The sequence below is a fragment of the Mchenga conophoros genome, linkage group LG20 (assembly GCF_057382185.1).
Source record: "Mchenga conophoros isolate Kocher_MC1m ecotype Shallow Benthic linkage group LG20, M_conophoros_male_GT1.1, whole genome shotgun sequence".
NCBI classification, from domain to species: domain Eukaryota; kingdom Metazoa; phylum Chordata; class Actinopteri; order Cichliformes; family Cichlidae; genus Mchenga; species Mchenga conophoros.
The window spans coordinates 23,650,022-23,669,630 of NC_140545.1; the positions used below are offsets into that span (position 1 = coordinate 23,650,022).

A 19,609-nucleotide genomic window follows, 5' to 3' on the forward strand; every position below is an offset into this window, starting at 1 on the left:
GATGGCTTCAATTTTTTGTACATTTCCTCCCCATCCCCCATTTTCAGAGACTTAAAAGTAACTGGACAAACTAATATAATTTCAAATATACATAGAATTTTTTTAAAACCTTCATGAAAATTCACTCAATGAATGCCTGAAGTCTAGAACCCATAAGCATCACTCCAGCTGGTTTCTGTTGCTGCTTGTTTGTGTCTCTGCCTTTTGTTTTGTCTTCAGTAACTGAAAACCATGCTCTGGCCCCTTGAAGAACATAACATTTCTCAGGCTTGAAACACTCAAGTTTCTTTTACAGTTTGCTTTGGTCTTTATCCATTTTCAGTGCAAAGTTCCCCCCAATTAGCTTTGCATTGCAGCATTTGGCTGAATCTGAGCAGGGTGTGTAACCCTGTACACATCATCAATAAACACTGATGAACCAGTTTCATCGGCAGCCTTATATGCCCATCCTTGAAGACTGCTTCCACCATGTTTGACAGATAATGTGGTAGATATTTTTCTCGTCCACACTTCTTTTCCTAAAATTCTGGTACAAATGAATCTGGTAGTTTCATCTAGCCAAAGATTTTTTTTCCAGAGCTGTGGAGGCTCTTAGAGGTTTTCTGGCAAAGTTTAAACTCTCTTTCCAGTTCTTCAGAGCAACTAGTTTAAACTGTTTTCAACAGTTTCTATTTACATTCATGAAGCCATCTCTTAATTGACTTTGACAATGACACATCTGCCTCAAGAGTATTTTTCACTTGGTTAGATATTGTGGTCTTTCTTTATAAAATATAAAATTCTGCAATCACTTTGTTGTCTGTGGTTTTTCAGGCCTTTTGAAATTTCTGAACTGGCCTGTGCATTTCTTCTTGTAAAGATTGTACCAGATTCCTACAAATGTTTTGTGATTTATTTTGGTTTTTCAGTTTAATGATGGCCTCTTTCACTGGCATATTTTGTGCTCTAATGAACAGTATATAAATACAAGTTGAAATAATCTTCTATCAGCTTAACTTGTCAAGGAATATTGAAGTAACAGGTGAAACAGTCAACTGTCCATTCACTTAAGTAGAGGATTGTATATAAAAATTACTAATTCTTCAACAGCTAATACAAATTTCTGTATTAAAGCTGAAAGTCTATACTTCTATCACATATGAGTGATTGAAAAACCCACCGTGGAGGCAAAAAACAATTAATAAAATATGTTACGGTCCAAAATCTCACAGAACTACCTACATGTCCATATGAGTTACAAAGACGATCCATATAGTCTATTTTGGCAAAGGAATTTAACTTAATTTTTATTAAAATATCAAATAAACAACTTTCTCACCAAGTTCACAATAAAACATTTAACTGCCTGAAAGTGACATGGTAACCAAATACAAATTAGTTTCCAAAGAATTTTAAATATTTAAGACAACTGCCTAATGTCCAGCTCATCATAACCTAACAATGTAAGAAGTGATAAAGACGTGTGGGTATCGGTTTACTCAGAGGTATGACACCTTTGTGCAGACTGCTGAAACATATCCATTGTTTTTGCTTTGAAGAATGTGCATGTATCCAACATCACATATGCCAGCTGTCTGACAGACTATAATTCATCCAAAAGGACCCCAAAAAATAAAGACAATTAAAAGAAGTCAACAACAACACAAAGACAAAAATCCCCCCACGTCTACTCCATTATCATTTAAGACAACGCAAAAAAATAAAAACATAAATCAACTACTACTGTGCAACTAAATGGACTACATCCAACTGCTTTGTGATAACAGGAGGAGGTGAAGTTGTGCAGGATCTTAATCCAGGCTTCATTTCCTCTTAAGGCAGGTAAGCTTAAAAAGTCCTTTTCATCAGAGAACAGAACATTCTGGTAGGAGAACAGGCTTCACATCACAGAGCCCAAACTGAGAGAAACATCTGTCTTGAGCTTTCTTCAATGTCCATTCATGGTTGTCTTAGGTAGGTGTGCGTGCATTTATTTACAAGTTATACCAAATCCAATGCCAGCATGAAGCCCTGGCATACATTTAAAATATATATGGTGATAACCAAGACATCACCTTGACGTATCTTATGCCATCCTCTTCATGTGTACATCCAAATGCAATCCAACACTAATCAATCCCTTCCGTAGTTGCAGATGCACTTCCCTCTCTCCTCTTTTTCTTACACAATTTACTGATTAGCATGTATGTATGTAATTTATGTCTTGTATGACTGGATATGTATCTGTCGAGCTACATTAGCATCTTTATGGAGAATTTGGGAATACTGAATGTTTGAGCTAATTCATATAAGTCGATGAGGCAGAGGAGGTGGGTGAGCGGAAGCCGAGGAGGAAGGGTAGTGCTGTCTGAGCCTCTAAAAAACAGGCACTCTGGTCAGAGTACAGGCATTAATATCCTCAGTGTGAGTGGCTCTGTGCAGGGACGGTTCTGAGGCACTGCGGTTTATCTTAGGGAGGGCATGCTGGAGAAGCTCAATGGAGGACAAGATCTAAATTTTTTTAAAAAGAGAGAGATTTAAACAGGGTTAAACAAAACGCTAACAATTGAGCTTGATGATCTACAACTGCCATGAGAGTAGCTCACCTGTGGAAAGAGTGGCCTCTCATCCTTGGACTTCTTGGTGCAGTCAGCCACCAACCTTTTCATGGCTTTGGGGCAGTTTTTATAGAGCTTGCTGAGGTCTGGAGATAGATAGCCTCTTCCCACCATGAAGATAATCTAACGGGAAAGTCAGAAATAGCAGACCGAGTAGAACAGCAATCACATTTTAAAGTATTTTAAAGCCAGTACATCTGTAGTGGACGACTGATCAGTGCTTGATCAGTCCATCTTGCAGATAAAGATATGGCATGAGTGCGCGATGCTGCAGAGATAAAGGATGACACGTACTCTATGTGCCTGCCAGATCAGCACAGTTCAAAGTCATGCTACAGTATCAAGGAGAACAGAAAAGAATAGTGGATCACAAGATTTACGGGTGCACTGTGCAAAGGTTTTAATTGAATCTGAATACAAACACAGTGAAGTAAATTCAGTAAGACGCCACATATGACCCAGGGCAGGACTCATGGTCTACGAGAGGACAAAAACACCTAAACATGCACATATGCACACCCATGCTCCCCTTTTCTCACACACATACAGGGTTGTGTTACGGGGTCTAAAATTAGGCCAGTGGCTCCATGGCGCTCGCCTCTGTTCCACAGTGGGCCTTGGGCCAGCTCCACAACCCCCTTCAGACAGTGACACAGTGTCTTTCCACCACCTTCTAGCCTAGGTTTGCAGAGAGCTACAGCTTAGACATGTGTCTGATTGCAGGCATACAGCACTGGAACCCTTAAGTTAACACTATGTTTAACAAAATCAATGTTCTAGCCAAGTGACTTTTATTTGCATGACAAAAGAGACTTAAGTTCTTTAATGTCATCAAAGATGCAGTGATATACTCTTAAACCATTAGTGTAATACATTTAAACATCTTTACCTGATCTCTATTTCCTATCTGGGAGTATGGGAGCTCTCCCGTCATGAGCTCAAAGAGAACAATTCCATAGGAATAGACATCAGACTGGAAGCTGTAAGGATTATTATCCTCCATCCGGATAACCTCAGGAGCCTGTAAACATAGAAAAAGAAACCAAGTCAGGTTTTTTTAAATAGATGAATAGTTGGTTTAATGCTACTATCTAATCACAACTCATCAAGTCCCTTAATATAGCCCACTTGTTGCTACAGCGGAATTAAGTTCTTAGGGATGAACTTTCAAACTTTAACATAGTTAAAATAATCTTATTCCTCAATGACTGACAGTCCCAGCTTGTTCCAATGCTTTATATAATCTATGATAATTTTTTTAAAAAGAAGATGATAATTGCATCATTAGATGATAATTAAAAAATGTAACTTTGGATCAGCACCATATGGTGTTACTAACCATCCAAAGAATGGATCCAGAAGGCTGCTCGACCTGATGTGAGCCACTCCACCTTGCTTTCACCGTAGCAAGACCAAAGTCGCCAATTTTTACTGTTAGCCCTTCATGCAAGAAAATGTCTGCACAACAGTCAAGGAATTACACTGAGGAAAAACACATCCTGTACACCAGGTGGATACGTTTTTGTTTTTTTGGGGGGTTTTTTCCCCATTAACAGACACTGAAAAACCAATAGAAAGGATACTGTTTGATTTCATGTCTCGGTGAATGATGTTCTTTGCATGAAGATAGCTGAAAATGAAGAAAAAAATAATTATATCCCAGTTATTGTTGATTTGATTTTAAGAAAGAAGTGAGATTCTGTACAACTTACTCCATGCCCTGAGCAGTCTGCCTGGCAATATCTATGAGCTGGATCATCTTGAAATTTGTCTCCAGGACATGTATGTGCTTGTAGAGGCTGCTACCCTCACACCACTGTGTCACAATGGCCAGGTTGTCCTTAGTCATATAACCCATGAACAACAGGATGTTGACATGTCGTGTTTTCCTGTGACCAGATGCAGAAAAGAAGAGGAAATCACCATATCAAAGATCAGAAAAACATTTGAAATGTAGATGACTCAATAAGAAGTCAAAAATATAAAATATTAAAAACACCTGAAAATCTTAATGCTGGTAAGAAAAACATTTTTATGCACTCTCACCTGAGGACTGCCACTTCATTTCTGAATGCCTGGAACTGCTCTGGTGTAGGGTCTGTCACCTTTAAAATCTTTACTGCTACATCACCTACAGCAAAAATAATAATGAAATCCACAAAACTCGTATGACCAGCAATTCTGCATTCACTCTGCTTATTGTTTATTTTTTCTGTCAGGAAACTCTGGGAAGTGATACACGTGATGGTGCGTAGCATCTGCAGCTCATTCCTACCATGCCATTTTCCTTTGAATACAGTTCCGAAGGAGCCGGAACCAATGCGGGAGTGCAGATAAACCTCGCTGGCCTCAATCTCCCAGTAGTAACTGGAGTCACGCTTATCCCGAGGCCTCTGAGTAAACAGGAATCAAAAAGATGCAACTGATGTCATACAAAGCAGAAATACACCTTAATCATAAGGTTTCATTCTGAAGGGGAAATCAAGAGTGCACCAAACTGTCTGATATCATTAAATATACAAGACAAAAAAAAAACAAAGCTTACTATTTTAATTTTGTCCTGAGTGTTGAGGGATGGGGCCCTCTCTCGCTGGGCAGGTGCAGGGGTTTTGGATTGGGATTGGGTCCAGCCTGTAGGACTCTGGTTGGGTGAACTCCCCGCTTCAGGAATACAAAGCAAAAGAGTATATAGGAATTAAGCATAGAAGACTTAGTGAATGATATGGATCCAGGTTATGTGTTATATAGGCATCTCATCAAGTTCACTCTTTTATAGGGATGGGAATCGAAAACCAGTTCTTGTTGAGAACCGGTTCCCACTGTTTCAATTAATTGGAATCGTTTGCCATTTTTGCAAACGATTCCCTTATCGATTCCAGTCGCCTCGAATGACGTCACCACGTTGCGTAGCGTCATTTACCTGACAGGAAACATGGCACTTAAGCGGCACAAACGCTCAAAAGTTTGGTTATATGGATGACAACAGGGCAACTTGCAATACTTGCAAAGTAGATATTTCATTAAAGGGAGGAAACACTACGAATATGCAAAAGCATTTGCTCACAAAACACACGATAACTTTAAATGAATCTCGTGTTTTTAATTCCGCTCCAGACTCGTGAATCTCAACCCAGCAGCGGCGGTAATGTTTGCACGTCCTCTCCCGTTAACATGGCAGGTAAATAATCAACTAACAGTGCATATTATGTTAGCGCGATCGGCCTTATTACAAAACCTGCCTTTACTGTGCATTTAGATGACCACGATGAGAGTGACAGAGTCTGGCTGGCTCAGATGATGGCAGTTCTCGCTGCAGTCTACCGGTAGCGTCTCCTTTCAGGCCAGGATAGACGAATGTCACCGAGCAGTGACTAAGTTTGTGGTCAAAGCCTTGCACCCATTTGCCACAGCAGATGCCCCGATTTTCAGTAAGTGAATGTGTTTAATTGTAGGCAGGGACATTACTGGATATTCTTGTGTAATTGTTACAGAATAATTTATGTTATACTTTGTTATTGCTACAGAAGAATATTTATTTTATTAATATTTTACATTCACATTTTTTTTCCCCTGTGGACCCGTGACACCCCATCAAAGGCTGTGGATCTCTTAATATCTCACTGTTGGGTTTGTAAGGCCATGCTACTCCTAAATTTCTATCTTGTTCAAAGAGAAGACATAAAACAAAGTTCTAAGTTAATCGACCTGTGTGTTCTCCTTTTTAAAAAAAATAAGAATCGATAGGAGAATCGATATAAAGAATCGAATTGTTAAACAGAATCAAAAATGGAATCGTAATTGTGAAAATCTTATCAATTCCCATCCCTACTCTTTTCACGCATGATGGTAGTTAATGCTCAGTGAGCATATCAACAAAACACTAGAGGGAGCAGGAGATCGCGAGATATTCAGTTAGTCAAAATAACTTGTGAACTTTTTGTTTTGCACAACAAAATAGGAAACTGAAGTGAGGAAGAAGACACAAAAGTACATGACATGAAGCTAATGAAATGCAGACTTACCCGAGTCATGATCACGCATTGCATCCTAAAGAGACAAAGAAAAAAAGAAAACCACAAGCAAAGTTTTGTTAGCTTGTGCAAACACCAGGCCTTGTGCTGTGCTGTCACTCATGGTTTGACAGTACATCTAAGAGATGTGAATGCAGATAGCCTGCTTGCAAGGCATGCCATTGAGACTGCACACAGACACTCTGCTTTCTAACCTTTTCTGGACTCTCAGGTGAGGCCTCAACAAAAGACTGGGAGAAGTGCACAATACCTACTTTCCTCTTCAGCCAGAATCTATGGCACCAGGAGCTGGGGGAGGTATTCAGGCAGTCTAGCTACTCCCCAGAAGGGTACAATACAACAGGCCAGTGAAGAGACAGGAGGCAAAGGGACAGAGCAAAGGAAAGTGAGGAAAGAACAAAGACAAAATGGATTTCCAGGTTTTACCTGGACAGAAACTGGGGAAAAGATCTACAAAGCATTCAAAATGATTGAGCCGATTATGCAAGAACAGCAGCTGCAATAAAGCAGAAGCTAGAACGAACCAGGGGGAAGTCAATTGTCACAGATAATAAAATTTGTTAAAACAGGATGCTATCGGGCTGAAAAACAGACCAAGCCCTTCTGAGTGGCTTAGCTAACACTCAGGTAGATAAGTAGGAAAAAGAAAAGCAACTCAAAGATCATTGGAATGGAGGCCAAGAACACTTGCAAGCACAAGATATTTTAGGAGTGACAGCCTGAACCTACAGGAGCACCCAAGGGGCCCATTTGGTGTGTAGTTACCTCGATCACGCTGCTGTCTACAGGCAGAGTAGTGCTAACCATGTGGACATTTGGTGTAGAAGTGGAGCGCTGCCTCTGGGAGAGACCGCCACCAGTGGGTGGTGCGTAGTTGAAGGCATGAGGGGTGGAATAACGGTAGGCTGAGCTGTGAGGGAGAACAAGATTTTAAATATTAAGAATCAGGTGGTTTTAAATGTCAGTGCTTCAGATGGCACAAACCACTGACATTTAAAAGAAACACAAACTGAATTCTGTAACTTCTTTAAAATTTGGGCCAAGCTTGGGTGTGGTTATAGTTAGTCTAGAGCCTTTCTGGTTTCATTTCTGTCATTTTTCTTCCATTCCCTTTCCCAACTCACATTTTTTGCCAACAACAGATGCCCAACAAACAAAGTCATATACAATATACCATACTGTAACCACAACAACAAAACAAAGGGAAATTAAAAAGAAAGAAAGAAAAAAAAACATTACAGGGAAGTAGTTGTTAGCCAATTGCATTGTAGCCATCTTCTCATGCCATTTTTGGCAAACTTGAAATTCAGAGGTATTTTGTCCTTGATATTTGCCAAGATCAGCGTTGGCTCAGCTGAAGAGAACAAAGCTCACTAACATCTAAAAAACATAACTCACTTAAGATGTTCACTTACAGGAAAAACAAATCATTTGAACCCAAGTTCAAATATCCACAAATTTATGATCACAATTTTGCATGAATGAAAGCTTCCTTTTTTTAATTTATTCAAGCCTCTTGGTACACCCCACTGTTACCGAACCAGTTGTAATGTATTGTAGCTGCTGGTTAAAATTGGGACAGCAGGACCCCAGCTCAATGACGTATATAAACAGAGATCATATTATATCACACCCACAAACATGGAGAGCACTCTTTGAGCACAATCCCCTTTTTGGCAATATCCCACTATGTTTCAAAAGAGCACTGGGGAGTGCTCTACATGGAACAACTTGATACTTTGTAAGTGCTAATTTGGCAGCTCAGAGCACTTTTTAGCCATTTTAAGAGCTACTGAAACAACAGATTCTTTTCACACCGGGCTCCTTCAGCCCTTGGACTGGTTAAGCCCTCATAAAGCCAAGGACGTCATTCAAAAACAAGATTTAATGTAATTAAGATTACGGTTCTGGTAGAAATAAGAACATCACACCAACTGTGATTTTACAGTATAGCCATCCAACAGCATCACTCTCCCAAACACGCATGCATACAATATTAACATCTTAATAATTATTGAAGTACTTTCTTTCTATATTTCTCATCTAGTTGCAAGTAGCAGCCTGCACTATTAGCTCTCCCTACAACATCAAACAATGCCTGATAGGGAAAAACCCCCAAAACAAACGCTGGACAAAAGCAAACAAAAAACAAAACGACAAAAAAAACCCTTCAAACAGCACATATGTATTCATGATCAGAGCCTTTACACCTTATGAACTTAAAAGTTCCCTGTGGTTTCTGCTTTCTTCTGCTAGTTCCATGAAGCTGTTTACATAATTGAAACCCCATTTTGTTTATCTCTCTCTCACACACACATGCACGCACTTTGATACAAATGCATGCTAGTGACATGATACACATGCTGCTAATAGACTGAAACTATCCAAGTGATCTGCAGGTGGTAACATGCAGGTATCAGCCAAAATCAACACAGGGTTTCGACTGCTGTTTTGTTTTTTAATGTTTCGTTCTGTCATTGTCGTGTCATTGTTTTTAAGGGTGTAAAATATATTAAAACATTTCAGAGAAGCCTTTTAAAAATGAAGTTGTTTTAGGCTTTTTCAGAAAAGGGTAGATACATTAACAATTTGAGTTTTATTTGAAAATAACGCTAAGAGTGCAAATTATACCGAGACTCACCTTGGAAGCCGCGTTAAAGACTCTCTCATACGCCGGGACGAAGGCGGTGGCACAGACGGGGCATTGCACTCACCGGGCGTTTGACACAATCTGACAGAAACAAAGTGTTCGTGCAAACACACCAGTGTTTAATCAAGTAAAAGCTGACGGCTACACAGGACAGTGGTTGTAAGGGGAAATAGCTCATCTATTCAGTGTCATTGATAAAGATCTCAAAAAGATTACCCACAGCCTGCATGCAAAATGCAAGTAACTGAGCACAAACATGCAAAACTGTGTATATGAGCTTAGGCCTACATGTAAAAACTGTAGCATCAATAAAACCTTTTTTTGTTTATTATCCTGTCTGCATGTTAAATCCTACCTCATATATATATATATATATATATATATATATATATATATATATATATATATATATAGTTACAATTCCAAAAGCTATTACTTATGATGTAACATACAAAAATACGGACAAGTTGTTTACACGCTTTCATATACTTACAAGAGTTGCCTGATATTGATCCAGTCCACACACATTGTGGGCACTTTGGTGCTACAATGCTCATGGAATTTGTAGCCACATGTTTGGCAACGGAAACCATTCAGAAGGAACTTCTGGCAAATATCGCAGAACGCTAGTTTCAGATATGTTTTGCGAACCTGAAACAGACAGGGATAAATATTCATTTGTTTCTTTAACAGTGACACTCTCTTGAGAGCTGAGGATACTTTTGAGTGCTTTTGGGTACTCACAAAATTATGCGTTGTCAAGGGGACGTGATCTAAAACCTCCACCTGCAGCTCTTCCCCAATTAGTGAAGTGGAATCGGTATTCCAATCCATCCGTGATTTTCTACTGAGGGAGGGAAAACAAAGGGAATGAGATATCTAAAAAAGCAGCTACACTTAGCTCTGATTCTCATTACCCGTGCTTTGAAAATCGACAGCAGTCCTGAGCTCACCTCCCCTGTCCTGAATTCAGCCTGAAGACAGCGCAGCACTGAGGCTGCAGGCCCCGCACCCTCAGTGCTTTAATCAGGCAGTGGTAAAGAGTCATACCTGGTCGCACGTTTACCTGAGATGACAAAAAATACCCCCAAAAGAGAAAGCAGTTATTTTTTTGTGATGTTCCATATTGCCATGAGTAGTTTTATACCAGTACAATACTTTTGAACTGTTGCTATTTGCAGTTATGATGGTGAAATTTTCTGAAGCACCAGGTATGTCACCGTTAATAGAAATCAACTCACCACAGTGCGTTGCTGGTTCGGGAGGTAGACACGGATAGTGCTGCTAGCCTTTGAGTCGGGCATCTTGCTGTCATCTGAGGAGCGACGCTGGCAGGGATAGCCCTGGACTATGGTCGGAGAAAGGCAGGGGCCCTCAAACGGAGAGTCCTTCATTCCAAAACCGTTGCTCAGGCTCTTCCACACTCCCTGAGGGTGCGCCATTAGTAAAGCCAAGTGCTTACAATAGTCTGAAATGTAAAAAAATAAACAAGATGAATAAATAAAAGATTAAGAAGACAGTAGAAAAGCCTGCAAATTAAAGAACATGAAAGACATCAGCTGCACCTGACCATTTATCTTTCTGACAGAACTGAGTATTAACCTGCTTGTACTGAAAATCAAACATTCAGCCATGCAGTTTAAGGTTGTTTTTTTTTTGTTTAGTTTTGTTTTGTTTTTTTTAATAGAGACAAGCACAGTTGACTTGTATGCATGCCATCTACAACTGAATGAAATGGTGACACAGAATGCAAAGGTACCACAACAAAGACATAACTGGTTAATGCAATGACAACTTTTTTGCTGCAATCACTAAATATAACCTCAAAGAGTGCAGACTTCTTAGATTATAGCAAGATTGGGCCCAATGCTGATATGAAGGGTATCTAAGCAGGATGCCTTAAAGTGTGACAGGAAACGTAAAAGGAATCTTTCGGTTAGCATCAAATTAGTGGTTATTTGAGTTACAGAAAACCACATTTTGGTTTAAATGTATGATTTAGTAGTCTTGCCATCTTGTAAAAGAAATGTAGACTAACTATACTATATTAAAACCAACAAAATCTCTAACAGGGGTCAGTCACAGTTACTCACAGACAAGGTTCACAATTATTTCAACACAGGATGAATTGAAACAAATAAAAAAGGGTAGTTTTCATGTCAACTGGGACTCCTTACAACTCAAGGTGTATGTACCCACCACAAACAAATAGGTTACTGCCCCCCCCACTCCCCTTGTGCTGTTTTCAATATAAACTATAGCGCTTTACACAGGTCATCACATTTAGTAGGTATGCCCTAATTTTCTGTGGTGTCACTTAAACAAAGCCCTGTTAGCACTGGTTAGCTGTCATAGCAGATACACAGGTTTGTTGTTTGTTTTTTTTTCAGAAGTACAGAAAAGCAGGAACTTGCAGAACTGTGGCTGGGCCACCTTCCCCACCATGCTGCTGGAACTGTGTCCAAAACAAGTGCTGTCACCCATCCAGGAAAGAGCCTCAAGAGAAAGCATGTTTGCCAAATCTAGAATAATTAAGATTTTACTCCCATCAGCTTTGATCTGTTCTTCATAGCAAGTCAGTCTAAGCAACACAAGCCCACATCAGTGGTGCATCCACATAAGATCCTGTGACAAGTATCCAAAGTCGCAAATGTAGGTGAGAGCAATCTCAGCAGGTTAGCATTATTTGTAGGTGTTAGGTTGAGGGGATCACTTTACTTTTGAGTTTTGAACTTTGTCCAAATAAATAAAAACGTGCTGCTGAAAAAGACAAGAAGGTACGGCTATAACCGAAGTGCGTGAGTGCTTTGTTCTGCTACAGCAACTATTAGAAGTTACGTGTTTTATAAGGCCTGGTTGATCCAGTTATAACTATGGAATTGCCTGAAGGCCGTCAAACGCGGACTATATCGTCAAACTTCACTGCACGGCTCCGTTCGCCCTCCATTCAATTTTCTCTTGCTCAAACGATTCATTTCTTTGGTAATGCGAGTCGTGGTGAAGCGGTTTTAACTAAAGAGTTAGCACTTCAAACATGAGTCAAAGAGTAGCAATGCTAGGGGCCAGTAGCCTGTATATGCTCACCAAGAGAAGTTAAAAAAGTTGTGCTCCGCCATAACTTCAGGAAAAAGTGGCCTCGGTGACATCATCATATTTGCAACGCATTCAAAGAAAAGAGGAATAATTCCAAGTCGGTAAAGATCCAGACACTGTATCAAATAACCCTGTATCCGGTAAATGTTGCATTAATGTAAGAGGGTAAGGTCATAGGCGGGTCTCCTTTTCGAACCACCCAAAATAAGAGAAGAAAACTTTTTTTCTTCCTCTTCTTTTTTTTTAATCTCCAATTCGTGGTAAAAGCGAAAAAATCCGTCTGTCCGTCGGACCCTCAAAGTGACACGACGAGGGATATTCTTCAAATCCAGCGAAGCACTTTCAAATTAAAACCTCCCCCCACAAAAAGTAGGTCCGCAGTGCTTTGCTTTGCAGCTCAATGTTTACGTTGTTCGGGAGAAGAAGGTGAAGCAGTTTAAGTTGGTGTCGTGCGTCCGGCTGACGCCACTGATTGAAACAGGACCTTGCAGTCATATCAAGAGTTGCAAGCATCATTCACACTGCGCAACTATAGCACAAACTAAGCCCTCCCACTTTACTGGTATTGTGGTTTTTTGTGCTCATAAAAGAGTGAGTATGATTACATCTGAATTTACTGGGTTCGCAATAACATTACATATAAGATACTTTGTAGCCATATTGTGCAGCTTACGCCACCCTCATACTATCGTGCTGAGAGCTCATACTTGCAAAAACATGTTTTTTCTTTTCCTCAAATGGTACTGCGCATGAAAATTTAACATGCATTGAAATTATTATTATTATTATTATTTTAAAGTAGTCGCAAAAGTATCTTTTGAAAAGCAAGCGAAAAGGCCCACTACCGGTTTGGTGTGAAGGAGTAATCCTCTCCAAGGGCACCATCATCTGGAGACTTTAGAGCAGTGCAATTTTGTAGACCTGGACATAATTTTATAGCCTTTTCACCTCTTAATGCTAAAATTCTTATACTTATGTGGCAAAAAGGACAATGAAGTCTTGTGGTATGCCATGCAGGCTGCAGCTATTAAAAAATGTAATCAATACAAAAAACAAATCTCACTTATAATGTGCAGCACAGAAATGCGTCATTGTTTTATTTCTATTAGATTTTTATATGCTTTTCAAACATCCCAGCTGTTTGTTTTTTTTAAATCATCGAACACCGCCACTTCATCCTACCCAAACTAATACATTATCACACTCACCATGTGTTCACCATCTCTGTTGCTTCCAGGTCTGGGTCCCCTGAGGTGTCCTAATCACAGATGGTTCATAAGGTCTTTTGAGCAAGCTGTAGTTGACACCATCTGAAAATAAAACACCACGTTCCAATCAGTGGTTGATTAAGCATCCTCGTGTTGTTTTCATATAGCACTAGCAGATTATTTTAGTCAAACAACAAAATCAAAAACCTACCATCCATAATCCAGTTCAACAGGAAACTCTACTTTCAGTTCTCATATGTAACTTTCCAACTAGGTCTTCTTTTCTGAAAATGACAGATATTCAACCAAACAAGTAACAGAAACACCGAATACTGTTTCTGTGAAGATGAGGGCAGGGCTTTGTCATTGTGGATCATTTTAAGGTACCCCACTCCACATACAATAGGAGCACAGTTTATCAGTCAGTGAGATATATTAAAATTCTCTTAATATGTGCAGAAATATGCTTTACAGGTGGTTATATTTTGCCAGATCGCCAGTAAACATTTTGAGCTGCAAAATTAAGACTAGAAAGGAGAGAAATTGCCACCCTGAAGGAAAACAACCAAAGCCACCTTAAGACTGAAATGAATGCATTTCCCACTTATTGATTTGGCACAGCACTCAGACCAGTTAGCTGAGATGCTTGCAGCTCCCACAGATTGTCTCTCTATCAGTTATCCTGTATTCAAAATGTGATGCTCACAGTAGGAGTTTTTAAAGAGCTGGGGTTGTGCAAATGAGAAATCACCAGCTTGAAACACATACCCTTGTACTCTTTATCATAATCAGTGTTACAGGTTTATTGACAATAACATTCATATCCCAGATCCTTACAAGTTTTCAGAAATACATGTTAATGTTCATTTCTTAACTTTGGGCACTCACAAACACGGCAGTTTGCCTATAAACAGTAAATTCAGATATGCTTAATAAGAGGAAAAACATTAGTGTAATGTAACATTTTTAACATATTTATTATTCACCTGGCTATTCTCTTAATTGACCTAATAACGCAAAATAATTTCAGATAAATCCAGTGTTGCTTGATTGCTCTGTCAGAGATTATGACAACGATACTCCAGTCTTTGCCAATTTATGCCAAACACATTTAAACATTTTCAACTGACTGGATTAACAAGATAAATGTCTAAATTGCTTATTGTATTAATTTTGTAAACAAAGCTGCTTCTGAAATCTTTCTCAGCTAATTTAAGTTGTCTTAAATCAAACTGCTCAAGTCTCTATGATAGGGGCATACATGTACAGCCAACATTTTTATTAAATATTGTGAGATCAAAGGCTGTACTTGTTATGATTTTTTACTTAGATGTGGCCTATGGGGACATGCAGACCAACCAGTTTTTAACTTGCTCAGTCCTATAGGCAAATTAACCTCAGTAAAATGAAGAAAGATGATAAATAAAAACTGTCACGTAGAAACCTTTTCAGTTTCCAGATTAAATGTGAAGAACTGTGAGTATTTTGTATGGGCAAGCCTACTGTATCCATGCTGTGACTCTCACATGTGGTTAATTTTTGAAGAACGTATTATTAATAGTTAATAAAAGCGCTGTGTTGTCCTCTTGTGTGAGGAGTGTAGTGCAGGTAAAGCGAAGACTATAACATTCTCTAGCGTTTGTTTTAATAAGATGCTTTTAAATGTTGAACATGAAGAGGGGGGAAAAATAAGGTCAGTCGATTAAGGAAAAAGGGACCGTTCTAAAGCCACGATTGGCTGATTCGCAGAGGCGGTGTCCAGAGCCTCTCATGTCTGATTGGCCGCTCGCAGAGTAGTCGACCAATGACTGTGCGAGCTTTTAATGGATACGTTGAATGACAATTCAGGAACTCCTGCTCGCACCGCATGTAGCGCAAAGAAGGAGGCGTAAACACTGACATAGCTAGGTAGCCATCAAGGTAAGCGATAAAACGACATTAAAATACTTTCATCGATTTACGTTGTATATCTTTTAACTTTGAAACTAAGGCATGTTAAGATTGATGTTAACCGTTACTTGAGCGTTTAAACGAATTTTCTTTATTTTTTAAATACGCACTGGTTTAGTTTAGACTCATTAACGGAGCGTCGGGATCTTGGTCAGGCCCGCTAATGCTAGCTCGTCACAACGACTTTGGTGTTTGCTCCCTGCGCGGGAAATTTTATACTTATGGTAAATTTACTCAAATGCCCGCGAAAACAATGTATTGTGAAAATGTATAGCTGTAACGGTGGGTGAGACACTTTTCTATATGGGGAAAGAGGACTGATCGTCGACTGAACCGTGCTTCTTGATCGTGGTCGTGTGGTGGTGTGCTAGCATGTACTAGCCAGCAGCATTGGTGTCTCGCGAGTACGCAGAAAAATCAACGTGACTAGGCCCGTGTTAGCGTAGCTTCAACCTTTGGTATTTGATTTCTGTTTTGGAAACGCAAAATATTTCTGAAACATGTAGTCAGATATGTACATTTAACAGACATACAGTTATTTTTTTAAACGACTCGGGATATCGTGCTATTGTTTGTACCTCGAGTTTACTGGTATCTTTGAAGGCGTTAAATCAACAAATCAACGATGCGACATGCTGGCCTCTGAAGCTAGCTTTCTAAGTAAGCATGCTTTCGTGGTTATTTACGTAGCAGTCAGCAGTGGGTGGCATTAAATTGATTGTTTTAACGAGGATTACTTCATCACGGCTTTCTCCATCAAATCGAGGCGCTTTGGGTGTCCCCATGTGGCCCGTAGATAAACGTTATACGAAATTTTAGAAGGCGTTTAGTGACGAAAGTTGAAGTGGGACGGACACTTGGATGGACAGTAAAGCAAAAAGGAAACACGTTTCACTGTATGCAAAGTCAATAAAAATCTATCTGAGTCATTTTGTGTCCCCAGGTCTTCTTTTGGGTGGGTAATACGCGAGAATTGATTACTAATTAACTCACATTCTTCCTGATTTGAATATCTTCAGCACTATCAGCAAACAGAAGTTTGACCTAGGGCAATTACAGCATGATCTCGCTGAGGAAGCCTTGTAAGTTAGCTTAGTAGTTCAGTGTAGTCTGGTGGTCAGTTATGATAGACTAGAGCTTGGAAGAAGAAAAAAGCAAAAACTATTGTTTGATTTTTAGATTAGACCCCACCCCGTAGTCATTATACTAGAATGACTCCTGTAGTAACTGTGTTTCAGTTGTGTGGTAAAGTTGTTTGACACTGGCATAAGCAATTTCAAACATGAGACAATAAGAGTTAGCCTACTTTGTCCACCCTTGAAAATCATTATTATTTTTGTTATATTCATGTACTTTTTGATGTTAGGTATTTATGGCAGAATTTTTTTTGTTTAGCCTTAAATTGTTTCATCAATTAAATTGCACGATTTTTTTGATAATATAAATGTGAAATAGTGGTCTGCACATAGAGATGGACTTAGATTAATGTGCAGATTTCACATTTAAACTTCATTCTAAACTTAAACTGTCATCTATAGAATGTAACACAAACTGGTATCCAAATTTAGCACCAGTAAAAGGCATTTCTTTCATCTACAATGTCCATACATGTACCTCTCAGAGGTTAGACTTAAGTTGGACTTTATGGTCACATCAAAACTGGAAGTTTGGAGAGTGCCAAAGATGATAGCCACATTCTCCAAGGGGGGGAAAGGGGGTCTTTGTTGAAATTGACACAAAAGCTAAAGCGAACAACTGAAAAACAACTGAAAGTCAGTGTTCATAAGGATCATTGAGTACATGAAACGATGTGTTAACTAATTTCTGTTTTGTTTTTTCTTGAAGGTAATGGAGATGAGCAGCAACAGTGAGTGCTTTGGATGTGGCCGCTCTGGACATTGGGTCAAGCACTGCCCTAATGCCAGTGGTTCGCGTGGCCGTGGCAGGGGACGAGGACGAGGCAAGGGTACTATACTATTCTTGCCACACCCAATATAAACTGGATTTAGTTATAGAAGGCATGGGTGAAAATGAAAGGAAAAGGTTGATTCTTGTAGTTTTCTGCTTTGCTTATCTATCTGTGTCATTACAGAGCTGTTCTGTTATCGGTGTGGAGACCAAGGACACATGGCCAGGGACTGTGACCAAACTGAGGATGGTGTGAATTCCAATTGTTTTTCTTCAGTTTTACTTGGTACCAATCTTTCCCAGAAATGTTTTTTTTTTTTTTTAATCGTTTTTTTCCCCCCTGATCAGCGTGCTACAACTGCCACAGGAGTGGTCACATTTCCCGGGACTGCAAGGAGCCCAAAAAGGAGAGAGAGCAGCTCTGCTACACTTGCGGGAAAGCTGGTCACATGGCCCGTGACTGCGATCACGCCAATGAGCAGAAGTGCTACTCCTGCGGTGGGTTTGGCCACATCCAGAAGCTGTGCGATAAGGTGAAATGTTACAGGTAAATATGGTTCTGTTTGGAGAAGCAAGCCTGGTGCTACAGTTTGACCAAATTTCTACTATTTTGAAGCCCTCCAATTCTAATCTTTAGGTATACTTCTTGTGTTAATTTTACAGTCTGCTTTTATCACACTCGCCACATTCTTTCTTTTTCAGGTGTGGTGAGATTGGTCACGTTGCTGTACACTGCAGTAAAGCAAGCGAGACTAACTGCTACAACTGCGGAAAGGCAGGCCACCTGGCAAAAGAGTGCACCATTGAAGCCACCGCATAATCAGTGCCCTCTGTTGCCCCTCCTTTTTTCAGATTGATGGTTGGTTGTATTATTTTCTCTGAATCCTCTTCACTGGCCAAAGGTTGGCTAACAGAGGCTAGTCCCAGGCCAGTGAGCCTCTCGACATGTAATACAAAGAAAGGGGTGAAAAAAATATCTTTCTGCATTCAATACAAAAAATGTTTTAGTTTGGTAGCGGTGTTATGTATAATGCTTTGTTAAAGAACCCCCCTTTCCAAGCCACTGGTGACCAGAGATGATGAATAAACGGGACTAAACATATGGGAATCTATAGGACCTCTGAGCTTGTGGAAGTGTATCTCAGTAAAATGAGATAGAAGAAGGGAGTAAATGGAAACCAAACTTCCATGTATGGTCATTTTGGTTTGTTTTAGTGGGATATGAGTTGGCCAAGAGAGTATGACATGGAAACAGTTCATAACATGATGCATTTCAGCCCTACAGCAGCTAAGTGGGCGATAACAAACTACATGTTATATTACTAAGATATAAAAATTTTGGAGTTGTTAAAAGGAACATGCTCTTTTATAGAAATCTGTTTACAATTTAAGTAACACGGTAGTCCAAGGCAGACTTTTCCTTTTAAAATGGCTTTGGAATTATTTTTTTTTTACCTTGGCAAAACTTAACATCAACAGTTGTCAGAACGGCAGAATTAGGAGTTATTTGGGAATGAAAAATGTTTTCACAGAAAATCAAAAATGTTATTTTTGTACAATATCACTTAGACTACTGTATAAATACCATTTGCTTGTACTCAGTTTTTAAGTCGGAAGGAAAGTGCAACTGAAGTCCTAGAAAATAGAAATGTAATTTTAAACTATCAATAAAGCTGGAGGAGCACGGGGAGGATCTTCTTGTCTGATTTCTTTTGCAATACACGCAGCATGTTCCACAGCTCGTTTTGCCACACTTTATCTTTACAGATGCTTCTGTTCTCAACTCGTCTGAACATCTTGCGCAAGATGTGGGACGCTGATAACTTTTGAGCTGCTGCTTGTGTCCTAGAAGTTCACATAAAGGATTATCTGCTAGATAACCTACAGATTATTGTGGGATTAAACAACATGCAAAGCTGGATCTTGTATTTTATATTAATCTAGACATTTTGTTAGTCTGCATCTGCAGTATTATATCCAGAAAATTACGTGTTTAACATGAGCAGCCATATTTCTTCCACTAAGAAATGGTTAAACACTCCCTCACTGGATGGATCGCTTTTGCCTATCAGGCTTCCTGCAGCACATTCCTGGCAATTTTTGGACTCGACGTACTCCTGCATGTGACATCAGCAACTAAACCGAGCTATTTGTGTTTGTGTCATTGCTAAA

The 19,609-nt window shown here is 39.5% G+C and overlaps 2 protein-coding genes across 9 annotated transcripts; one reads left to right on the plus strand and one right to left on the minus strand.

Annotated features, from left to right (window-relative positions):
• Positions 1-1,259: 1,259 nt before the first annotated feature.
• Positions 1,260-13,878, minus strand: raf1a (Raf-1 proto-oncogene, serine/threonine kinase a). Of its 5 annotated transcripts, XM_085259751.1 has the most exons (19): positions 13,791-13,878; positions 13,580-13,681; positions 10,520-10,746; positions 10,232-10,344; positions 10,023-10,125; positions 9,772-9,929; positions 9,270-9,359; positions 7,394-7,538; positions 6,823-6,942; positions 6,620-6,644; positions 5,143-5,258; positions 4,873-4,990; positions 4,644-4,728; positions 4,310-4,486; positions 4,181-4,227; positions 3,937-4,055; positions 3,487-3,618; positions 2,586-2,720; positions 1,260-2,490 (listed from the first exon to the last, which is right to left on the minus strand). In XM_085259751.1, the coding sequence occupies exons 3-19, from the start codon at positions 10,718-10,720 to the stop codon at positions 2,356-2,358; spliced, it is 2,019 nt and encodes a 672-aa protein (XP_085115877.1). In that variant the 5' UTR covers positions 10,721-10,746; positions 13,580-13,681; positions 13,791-13,878; the 3' UTR covers positions 1,260-2,355. The 5 variants fall into 5 exon arrangements, with proteins under 5 accessions (XP_085115877.1, XP_085115878.1, XP_085115876.1 ...); XM_085259752.1 differs by lacking the exons at positions 13,580-13,681; positions 13,791-13,878 and adding an exon at positions 12,363-12,858 and having other exon boundaries at positions 10,023-10,122; XM_085259750.1 differs by lacking the exons at positions 13,580-13,681; positions 13,791-13,878 and adding an exon at positions 12,363-12,858.
• A 1,471-nt stretch (positions 13,879-15,349) lies between these two features.
• Positions 15,350-19,125, plus strand: cnbpa (CCHC-type zinc finger, nucleic acid binding protein a). 4 transcript variants are annotated; one of them, XM_085259777.1, is made up of 6 exons: positions 15,459-15,499; positions 16,549-16,611; positions 17,375-17,489; positions 17,622-17,687; positions 17,786-17,984; positions 18,140-19,125. In XM_085259777.1, exons 3-6 carry the CDS (start codon positions 17,378-17,380, stop codon positions 18,255-18,257), a joined length of 495 nt encoding a protein of 164 aa, XP_085115903.1. In that variant the 5' UTR covers positions 15,459-15,499; positions 16,549-16,611; positions 17,375-17,377; the 3' UTR covers positions 18,258-19,125. The 4 variants fall into 4 exon arrangements, with proteins under 4 accessions (XP_085115899.1, XP_085115902.1, XP_085115903.1 ...); XM_085259774.1 differs by having other exon boundaries at positions 15,470-15,499; positions 17,375-17,495; XM_085259773.1 differs by lacking the exon at positions 16,549-16,611 and having other exon boundaries at positions 15,350-15,499; positions 17,375-17,495.
• The last annotated feature ends 484 nt before the right edge of the window (positions 19,126-19,609 follow it).

Excerpts from the sequence above, each read along its gene's own strand:
- raf1a (XM_085259751.1), bottom strand. The coding sequence starts at position 10,720 with ATGGCGCACCCTCAGGGAGTGTGGAAGAGCCTGAGCAACGGTTTTGGA. Across the intron at positions 10,126-10,231 it reads CTGAATTCAGGACAGGGGAG|TAGAAAATCACGGATGGATT; the intron begins GTGAGCTCAGGA and ends TCCCTCCCTCAG. Across the intron at positions 4,228-4,309 it reads CAGACTGCTCAGGGCATGGA|CTATCTTCATGCAAAGAACA; the intron begins GTAAGTTGTACA and ends CTTCATTTTCAG.
- cnbpa (XM_085259773.1), top strand. The coding sequence starts at position 17,378 with ATGGAGATGAGCAGCAACAGTGAGTGCTTTGGATGTGGCCGCTCTGGA. Across the intron at positions 17,496-17,621 it reads GGGACGAGGACGAGGCAAGG|AGCTGTTCTGTTATCGGTGT; the intron begins GTACTATACTAT and ends GTGTCATTACAG. Across the intron at positions 17,688-17,785 it reads CTGTGACCAAACTGAGGATG|CGTGCTACAACTGCCACAGG; the intron begins GTGTGAATTCCA and ends CCCCCTGATCAG.